This window comes from Clarias gariepinus, chromosome 17 (genome assembly GCF_024256425.1).
Source record: "Clarias gariepinus isolate MV-2021 ecotype Netherlands chromosome 17, CGAR_prim_01v2, whole genome shotgun sequence".
NCBI lineage: Eukaryota > Metazoa > Chordata > Actinopteri > Siluriformes > Clariidae > Clarias > Clarias gariepinus.
Window position 1 is genome coordinate 8,927,268 of NC_071116.1, and position 10,498 is coordinate 8,937,765.

Sequence of the window (10,498 nt, forward strand, 5' to 3'; positions counted from 1 at the left end):
CTTGACTTCACTAAATAACCGCTCTCTCTCTCTCTCTCTCTTTTCTTCACAGTTGCTTTCCAAAACTATTTTCCCACTGTTTAAGATTAGTTCAGGGTAAACATAAACCCACTATTTCTCAGGCAGTATCTCAACCTTCATAGACCCTTACAGAAATAAAAACATTGGACTTATTTTTTTTTCTTTTTGAAAAAAAAGAGTGGTACATTAAGACACAAACGACAAAGGACAAATAGATAATGCACTCAGTTTGTTTTATATTGATGAGTGTCAGGTGCAGAAAACAATGATTTACAACATATTTCTCAATTAATCCATATTATACAGTTGCTATACAGTTTATTTACATTGCCTATACATTCTACAAGAAAACCATTTTAGCTTTGTAAATATTGCAGTAAAAGCTGCCGGCTTTCGATGCCAACCGCTTTTAATTTAAAAAGCCACTTTCTGCATGTGTATCAGTCCATTCAAAAGGTTTCACACTGTGAAAATCCACATGAAAGTTAAGGGCCTTTCTTTCTTTCTTTCTTTCTTTTTTTTTTTAAAAAGGAGGAGACGATGTGTCATGACTAAAAAGCAAATTCAAATTCAAAACAAAACAAGACAGAAACAAAAATCTTAAACTCATAAGCACGGAAAGAGGTAGAGCATGGAAAACACTGAGGTGTCAAACACCAATAAACTGGTTAAAGATCTTTTGAATCACCAGAAGGACACCCATTTTCTTAAAAGGAAAAGTCTTTTGTCAGTGGCTATTGTCCCCGCTTGAATAGGCTGCCAAGTCTGGCCAAACATATTCAGCACCAGTTAGTTTAAAAGCAGGGAGAAGCTCAGTATGTCAATGAAGGCCGAGTGAAGGGGAAAACCCAAATAGAGCAGAGTATCGGCTTGAAACAATGGCATTCCGACACTGGCCAGGCCGCCACAAAGGGATGAGCTCAGCCTACATATCAGATTTCCAAAAGCGGGAGGGAGCGAAGGGAACCCCCACTGGCCTTTCAAAGTCAAAAGGTTGACCCACCACAGTCAGAAAAACCCAGGACTGAGGAGCAAAGTGAACTGCCAGGCGTTTTTTAAAAACACAATACTGAAAGTGGTTCTTCTCCTGTGAATAGTTTCTGTTTCAACTCTAAAACAGCAGAAGGAGGGACAAAACAGACATCTGATATCACAGCCAAGTTTCCATCTGTGATGGATAAAATGTGGTGAATATATTTTTCAAATGTTCATCGCTTATGATCGAAAATGATCTAATGGATCAAATAAATAAATGAAAGTAATAGTAATTCCAGCAAGATTTTGGACGATTTGAAACGGCCAGAAACCAAAAGACAAGTCCTGCTGTATGCTCGACGCGAAGAAATGTTTTCAGCATTTCATCAACGTCTCTACATAAAAAAAAACACTTCGAAATATTCTGATGTTCACTTAATAGTTTTTTTTTGTTTTTTTTATTTAAAAAAAAATGAGGTAATCAAAACAAAATTAGAAAAGAGGACAAATGGCAAAAAAGGATTAAAAAAATATTTGTTAAAAGCAATTCGGCCACGCCGTCCAAGATTCCAATCTGATGTGCTTGTCTTTCCTAAGTCACAGTCTTCAGTCTCTATGTTGGAGCTTCCAGTAGAGACGTAGAGAGTGTGTGGCCTCCTAGCAGCATTGAACACACACTGTGAGATGGTGGTGGCCTCACTGTTCCTGATGAAGACATTATCCAATTATCAGTGAAAATAAAGGACCAAAGACTAACCACCACAGTGATCTGTCAGGTAGAAACAGGCAGGAAGGATCTCCACCCCCAAGTGTTTGGAGCTGCTCTAGGATGTTTGAATGTGAATATCGGGGGCTCCGTGGAAGCTTTAGTGGATCCTTCATCCCTCAATCTTCCTGTGCAGTAAAGAAACAGGTACTGGGCTCCTCCAGGCTTTCCTTCACTCCTACACCAATCTTGAACAGCACCTGCTGAGAGCACAGGCAGGACAATTTAGTCAAAAGTCTTTTCTCATACATTTTTCAATTTGAAAAATGCCTTAAAATGGCTTCCAGTCAATCTGCAGTTATTACCTTTTTGGCGACTCAGGGAAGAGTCATTGAGGGATATCCAACAAGTGATCCTACCCGTGCCCTTGGGAGAGACACAGATACAGAGAGAGAGAGAGAGAGAGAGAGAGAAAGAGATAGATTAGGATCATATCATAGGGTTAAATTTGAAACCCAGCTAGCAATTGAATATTAACTCTGCTGCAAATCATCTCAGATTTTTTTTTCCATCCCCCCCACCCCCAACCAATCCTTCCAAACTGTCTACCTGTCATTGTTGGCTAGTTTTAACCCAAGCTCTAAACACCTGCCAGCTGAACTCTGGGGGTCGTGTGGGCGCCTCCCCACACAAGCGCACAGAAAGTGTTTGGCTCTCGCTCTCTCTTTTACATTAACGAGTCCCTCTTGGACCTGATTTTATATACTGTTATATGGTTCGAATTTCTATTGACAAATTTGAATGAAATGGTCTTAAAATATTTGACAGAGTGAGTGGGAAGTGAAGCTGAGGGATATGAAAGGACTTTTCACAGTGTTTCGGAGGCCTGAAATGCACTGAGGGAGTCTCACATCTGAGGCCTGGGGCCATACAGGGCCTGCCTTCATGAGCTCAGGGGCTGGAGAAAGGAGAGAGGGAGGGAGGGAGCGAGTGGAGAAAAAGTGGGGGAGAAGGAGGAATCGGGAACTCGGGCCAGCTGAGGGGCCCAGCATGGATGGCTTGCTGCTGTCTGGATGGTTAACTGCTCCATCTGGCTCTCAAACACGCTCTCTTTGGCCAGCACGCTACAGGCACTAAACCGCCGCATATGGACCAGCAACAGCAACACCCTTCTGCTCCATATACAATTCGTAGACTTTGCTGATCTCAGAAACATATGATCATTTCATTGGGAGTTGAAATGGAAAAGTATGAAAAAGATCAACTAAGCTCAATAACATTGCTACGTGCTAGAGAAAGCCTACAGAGAATTGGTCAGAAAAGTGTTTTGAGCCTAGTTACATCCTCCAAAAAGGGTCTATAAGGAAGGAGGGTGTTGCAGGGAGGAAGCATGTATAAATCAAAGCAAAACGTTGGATTCCTTGATGCATTTGTGCGAGCATAGACCTCCCTTTTGGCAAAACCCTAGGGGGAAAATGCCAAGACAAGATCTTCATTTTTCCTTATGTTCTTAATGGAAAAAAGGACCATGTACCGGAGGAGCTCCGGCGGGGAGCGTCAAGCACCTTAATTCATTCTGATAGACAAACACTCCCATAAAAGGTATGCTCTGGTAAATCACGCAGAAGTCCATGAAACACGGTTCCAGCTAAAGGCGCGTGCGCGTGGTGTCCGACCATCGCAGAGTTCTTGCCTGAACAAAGTGTTACTCTGGATTTCAGCGTGAACGATGCGGATCCAGATGTCACGAAGGATAGAATGATAAGCAGCACGAGTTTTAATTAGTTCTCCGTTCATTAGTGTGTACTGATTATTTCCACTCGTCAAAGGTTTGACGCGTCAAACAAGCATATTTTCAAATGTGTGTGCGCGTGTGCGGGTGAGTGCATGTGATGACACATTTTCAGATTTTAAACCTTGTTAGAAAACAGTGTTATGGATGTGACATTAAATAAATGATGAACACCTGGAGAAAAAGAAGACCTAATTTTTATTCTATTTGTGAATTAAAAAAAACATATACATACATTTACGTTGAATATGAAATGAGCTGTTAGTTAATACATTTAGGGTGCATTTGGTAATTTAATTCATACCACAGTTTATTTTATTTAATTCTTAAATGGAGGCCAACACAAAGCTCATTCAGGTGTTTATTATTTTTAGAATTCAGATCTTGTTATTGAACATTGTTACTTATTGTTGTTATTAAAATTATGTATGACGTATTGATATGTATGTTCAAATTTTGGGCATTTTCACCAGTGCTTTGAATACTATTAACTACAAGAACATTAACCCATGCAGCATTATTATTATTATTATTATTATTATTATTAGTAGTAGTAGTAGTAGTAGTAGTAATAGTAGTATTATTAATATTGTTGTTGCTATTTATTATTATTATTATTATTATTATTTATTTGTATATTCCATAATCTATTATTTCCAGTCAGTGAGATTTTTTTGGTCTTTTGTGTGTTTATTCTCAGAGCCGCAGTTCTGTTGGTATTTTGAAATGTGACTATTTTAAATATCACACCTGACAATCTCTACTGCTCAGCCAGTGAATTTTAAAAGAGTTCTCAATGTAGACACTCAAACACACATACACACATTCTTTCTCACCCTCTCTATCTTACACACACACACACACACACACACAGTGCATTGTAGAATACTACATTATCAATGGCATAATTTGTTATAAAGATAGTTACCATATAGCTACACTTATAAGACATGCATAACTGCATAATTACTATTGCAAATAAACAGATTAATAATACTAGTAATAATAATAATAATAATAAAATAATATGTTCTCTGTAAATATTTTTAATCTTGTGCAAAATGTTTAAAAACATAAAGCCGTGGTCAAAAATCAGACACATTGTTAGATAATTCCTTCTGTAGTGTTTAAGCCTGACTTCATCTTGAATCTACTTTAGCACCTTGTTATGGCATAAATGAAATTATTACACAATATACATGAATATATGCAGTTATTTTTTTTAAATATTCAATAGATGAAATGCAAGATGACCAAAGAAATATATATATATATATATATAAAATAAAAAATAAAAAAACAAACAAACAAAAAAAATAAATAAATAAATAAAACACAGATATTTGCCTAGTGAGTGTCTTGCAATATTAAGGTTCATCTCACGAAATTCACTAAATCGCTACGTAATTCCCTTCATGGTTAAATGTTGTATCACTACGCTGATGTGACAGTCACATGATACACGACACATAACCAGAGCCACTATAAATCAGACAACTGTTGTTTTAAAGTCTTCTATAATGCATCACAGGGAGAGAGACAGAAAAAAAGGAAAAGGGAACACGCAAAATGAAAATGAAAAGCACACACACTATATTCTCCTCTCGCTTCAACTGAACTAGCTCTCCGAACCGTTCAATATTATTCAAATAAGCCATCAAGGAAAAAAATAGAAACAAATAAAAATGAAATGAATAAAAAAAAAAGCAAACCTCCAGAAATGATCATAGCCTGTCTTTGCTTAAATATCTAATCTCATGTCAGATTTTAATAAGAAAATTGACGGGATTAAAAGAAAAGAAAAGAAAAGAAAAAAAAAAAAAACACCACAGGCTACCGAGTCACTGAAATGAGCTCCGGGTTTTTAATGCATATTTAAATTTTAAACTAATTGTAGATGTACCTCCAAACATTCATGAAAATTTTTTTAAGAATTTATTTCAGTGTTCAAGTGAACATAGTTAATGGAGTACAAATGCATATTTTGTTATGTTTTTGTTATAATAGAACATTTTTGAGTAATTAAATCTGTTACTCAGCTAAAACACAAGGGTAAAATTACAACAATGTTCTGAAAAATTGTAGTTGAAAAACTATATTAATAATAATAAAACAATGCAGTAAATAATAATAATAATAATAATAATAATAATAACGTCATTTAGATCATTCTTATCAGACAAAACAGCGGTATTGTCTGAACCTGCACAGTAGCTGCAAACCATTTTCAAACAGTACTGAGTTTTATTTGTATTTTGTTATTTTGTGTATGTGTGTGTGCATGCGTGTGTGTGTGTGAGTGTGTGTAAGCTTTTAACAGTTCAAAAAAAAATTATGAGCATGGAAATAGCCTGTAATGTTTTAATGGCCATGGATTTTATTTCAAATGTGGCCTGAACCTTTTCTTCACCACAAATTGCACATTGCCCACACATTGCTGCCTTCCAGCAAAAAATGGACCACATTTTCGTCTTTACATGCTGTGTCTGTCACCACCAGACAGACTGTAGCAAAGTGTGCTAATTAAAGCCCATTTCTCTGAGAAAGATTAGCTGTAAACCCCTAGAGGTTAAGCTACCTAAAGTTGTTCATTATCCAGCCATTAAGTCATCACAGTAAATTCAACAGTCCATAAAACCACCAATTCATCATGCTCTCACTGTGAGTCGATTGTGTTTACCTTCTTTGTTGTCACTCTGGCCTCTTGCTCTGTCCCAGAATCCCATGCACTTGCCATTCCTAGAGTCCTCTATCAGAGCCTTGTTGCTAGGGCCATACCAGGTGGCACGCTGCTCTGTCATGAGAGAGTCAAGGTCAATGGTATTTACGGTGCCCTTGCCAGGCTCTGGGCTGCAGCTTGCCATGGCACAGTCTCCGTTAAGTCCAGACTGGCAGTCTGGCTTTTTGCCAGCCTTTCCGGCAAGCGGCTGGTCCTCCGAGATGCTAAACTGCTGTCTCTGCAGCTGGATTTGAGCCTGAAGGATCTCAAGAGGATGCACCTCGTCCTGGGCCGAGCTGTCCAGCGGTGTCCTCACCTGTTCCATGCAAGGCGTGTCAGGATAGCCACTCCTATTGTCTGAACTGCACTTCATACTGGATCTGTTGGTCCTAACATCCTCGTTGCCGTAGTTAGGGCTAGCGTCATCTAGATAATCCATACAGGGTGAAACGCCATCAGACTTGCCCATGCTTTGAATTCCACTATCCACTGAGGTTGTAAGGTCAGGTTTTCCGAACGAAGGAGAGACGAGGACACTTTCGGGCGTCCTGCCTCGGCCTTCAGCACCCATGCCCAAAGAGGATGCTTGCTGGCCTGGACTAACCACAGGGTTGTTACTGCATGATGGGGAGAAATTACCTGGACTTATATGCCCACTGTCCCGTCTTCTCTTTCCTCTCCCACGGCCATTGCTCCCTATTGCTCCTTTGCCTTCATTCCCAGAATCCACAGCGTTGTCTGGGGAGAGGGTGGCAGCATCCCTTTTTGCCATCTGGCCTAGAGCACTTTGACCCGCTGCTGTATTGTTGTTATTCCCAGAGCAAGGCGTCTGACTATTCTGAGAAGCACTGCTCTGGAAATACTCTGCTCCTGGGCCACAAGCCCCAACACCGCCACTGCTATTTATGTCCTTCTCCACCTGACCTGGTTTGCGTTTGGCCTCATTTTGACTCTTCTTATTAAAAGTCACATTGAGGTTTGGGGCCCCCAGACTGGCAATCATATTCTGGCAGGCAGTGGACAGAGCCGCCAGACAGCTTTGGCCAAACACACTGTCTTTTGTACTTGCTTTGTTTAAATTCCCCAAAGAGAGGGCCCCAAGCTTATTGACTGACAGGTGCTGACTGGAGATGTACTCAGGATGGGAGGGATAGTTCCCTGGTGAGGAGTTCAAACCGGCAGGATTGCTTTGAGAGGTTCCCTGTTGATTTGGGCCCCCAGGAGGGAAACTGTGCTGACGTCTTATAGCGGCTCCTCCAAATTCACCCTGTCTCCTGTTCATGGGTGCATTTGGCTGCATTGTTCCATCATCAGATGTCTGTACCTGCAAAGAATTGTTCATGCTATTTTCAAACTGATTTTGTGGCCCCGGTGAATTTAAGGACTGCATCTCTGCAGTTGTGACCCCTGATCTAAAAATATCATGTCCATTTTGTAACTGTTCCATTCCATGAATGTTCGTTTCCCTACATTGCTGATGTGGGTCGGGAAACCAAGAGTTTTCGTGAGGTAGGTGATGATTCTGAGTATCAAAGTTTCCATGAAAATTATGTTTCTTGTCAAAATTTAAATGAGACATGCCACCGATCGGCCCTCGGTGGCCCATGCTGTTCTGTGTAACATCCCCATGCTGACTTATAGGCTGCAGGTCCGCTTGTCTCATTCTCTGCTGCTGGTTTCTAGATGCCATTTGTTTGATCATCATGGCTGCGTTTTGCTGGCGAGCCAGTGGCTGCTGTTGATGTGAGCCACAGCTCAGCGGTGGGGGGCCTGATTGAAAACCATCCGTCACGTGAGTTGTGAATTCCCCCATGGGAGCAGGAAAGGAGGAGGGGGAGAGGTGGTTCTCAAGGCCTGGGCGATTATGTAAGCCACTTCTCAGGGGGCGACAGCTCTCCCCAGCAGAGCCATTTGGGGCATCAAACCGTGGCCTCTTGGCCATATTTAAATAAGGGAAAGAGTTGAGATGCTGTTGATGGGGTGGTTGAGGTCCAAATTGGGGATTAAACATGGGCTCACTAAACGGATGCATGTTGTGGTTATTTAATCTGTGTATGGGATGATCCAGCTGCCCATGCTGACCATGAAGCACTACGTTATTGTTCTGCATGTCTGGACTATTTGGAACAAATTCTGGCGTGTGGTACAAACGGGGAAGGACAGGGGAGCCAGGGTTCTGCCTAGCCATAGGTCCTGCTCTCTGTTGGGCCATGAGGTGATGTCTAGGAGTGACCCCTGGTTCCAATTTTCCTCTGTTCCCAAACCTTTCCGAATAAGTGTTTTGCTGAGGTAGCTGCTGATCGACTTTAGAACCGCCAATCATAGGAGCTCGTGAGCCGCTTTGATTGAAGGTGGGAAAATTACCTCCAACCATCTGGTTCCCTGCTTCACAATAGGACAATTTGGGTTCAGTGGAGTCAGGAGTAGAAAATCCAGCCATATCAAAATGTCCAGAGATAGGATCGCATGGGTAACAGTATTGAGACGCCCCTACCCTTCCCTGGGGGAAAAGTCTATAGTGCTCCAGTCTGTTGCTTTCGGGAGAGGAGGATGGGAGACCGTGGAAGGACGCGGCCCGATTGGGTGACTGGTCTAGAGGCAGACATGGGGCTGGAACCGCGTGATTACCATTAGGGTGGCTGTGGAGCTGATAATCAGGCATGCTGGCGAGCCGCTGCTGCTGCTGCGAGAGGCATTCTCGTGTCTGAGCTTCTGTGAAATGATTGAATTCAGTCTCGAACATGTGCTGGTGGCCTGTGTTGCTGCCACTGAAGCCAATGTGTCTGTCCCCATGCAGGCAGGAGGTGACCCCATCCTGGTAGGGGTGTGAAGGCTGGTCAGGATTAAGCTGTTGGTTGTTGAAAGGCAGCGGCATATGGAGCTGATGCTGCTGCTGTAGTCCGATATTGAGCATATCTCCATGGCTGTGAGGCTGGAATCCATACTGCTCTCTTCCCGACGTGAAGCCGAGACCCTGCATGGGGGGTTCGTTCAAAGGGCCTAATACTGGCTCTACACCTACTGACGGTGCCTTCATGTCAAATCCAGAACTGTTATAGTTAGTGTTCATTGTTACTGTGCACAAGGCTTGTGCAGTTACTGTTCATAAAGACACCACAATGATTATTTAAAAAGAGAAAAATCAGTGGAAATAATCCAAAATGACCACTAATTCCATTTCCTGTATTCCAGAATTTGCACTTTTTTAAAATTAATTTCTTCTTTTCCAACCAGGTCCATGCTGTTAACAAGGTACAAAGAAAAAAAAAATATATATATATAAGTAACTAGTTACACAAATGACACACAATAATGACTGGTGGATAAAAAAACTAAGAGTTTTCTAATATGAATGTCGGAAATGTTTTACGATACAGTGTTTATATATTGATGGTTATTTTTTTTATGGTCTGTAAAAGAAGGAGATGTGAAATGAGTTGTAAGTACCTCCGGAGCCCCGAACAGAGGACAAGTCGGTGTAAAATCAACGCAGCGAGAGAAACTTTGGTCCTTTTGTTGGCGACGAGGACACACACACACACACGGGCTGAGATATGAGAGGCTGAAAAACGCACATGTTCAGGGGAGCTCTAACACGGTGGTGACCCGGCCGGGAGGAGAGCTGCAGGCTGGAGGCAGCGACACCGGAGCAGCGCGCGACCCATCCTCGCGCCGAATCCAAGCTGATACGATCGCAAGCGCCGGTTTACTCCGCCATCTTTATAGCGTGTTTCGGTTTACACGGAGATCAACTTGTGTCATCGTGGAGTCGGAGGAACAGTCGGGCGCGCGTCTCTCGGCTGCCGAGCTGAATGTCCGGATCGCGGCGGTGTGTCTGAGTGTGTGTGTGTGTGTGTGTGTGTGTGAGAAACGCACCGGAGCGGCGGCACACAAGCCGAGCGCTCAACTATCGCGTACTCGCCCGTTAGCGCGGCGGGTTAGAAAGCGCGACGCTCGTGAAGGACGTACCGTTCATCTTTACGTTGTCGCGATCTTTCTTTATGTGTTTACCTCCAGTGTCGGCAACAAGTTTGACATTCCCTCATCTCTCTCCCAGCGCTGCGTGACCACCAATACGGACGCGGCGTCCGTGCGCATGGGGCGGGGCTTGCCCAATAAACCCCGCCCACACGGATGCAAAGAAAAGCCAGTGTATAATCTGTATTAGAAATGAACTAGTGAGATTAAATACACATTATATATATATATATATATATAAACACAAAAATCATACCGATGAGAACACATTAATATACATTATGTTAGGGGGCTGTAAATGTTTATG

At 42.1% G+C, this 10,498-nt stretch overlaps 1 protein-coding gene across 4 annotated transcripts; it reads right to left on the reverse strand.

Annotated features, from left to right (window-relative positions):
• Positions 1 to 237: 237 nt before the first annotated feature.
• mn1a (meningioma 1a) lies at positions 238 to 10,230 on the reverse strand. Of its 4 annotated transcripts, XM_053476094.1 has the most exons (5): positions 9,661 to 10,230; positions 6,175 to 9,454; positions 2,068 to 2,128; positions 1,754 to 1,965; positions 238 to 1,653 (listed from the first exon to the last, which is right to left on the reverse strand). In XM_053476094.1, the coding sequence occupies exons 2-3, from the start codon at positions 9,281 to 9,283 to the stop codon at positions 2,118 to 2,120; spliced, it is 3,120 nt and encodes a 1,039-aa protein (XP_053332069.1). In that variant the 5' UTR covers positions 9,284 to 9,454; positions 9,661 to 10,230; the 3' UTR covers positions 238 to 1,653; positions 1,754 to 1,965; positions 2,068 to 2,117. The 4 variants fall into 4 exon arrangements, with proteins under 4 accessions (XP_053332069.1, XP_053332068.1, XP_053332066.1 ...); XM_053476093.1 differs by having other exon boundaries at positions 238 to 1,962; XM_053476091.1 differs by having other exon boundaries at positions 238 to 1,965.
• Positions 10,231 to 10,498: the final 268 nt, after the last annotated feature.

Coding starts and splice junctions, on each gene's coding strand:
- mn1a (XM_053476090.1), bottom strand. CDS start 9,283: ATGAACACTAACTATAACAGTTCTGGATTTGACATGAAGGCACCGTCA.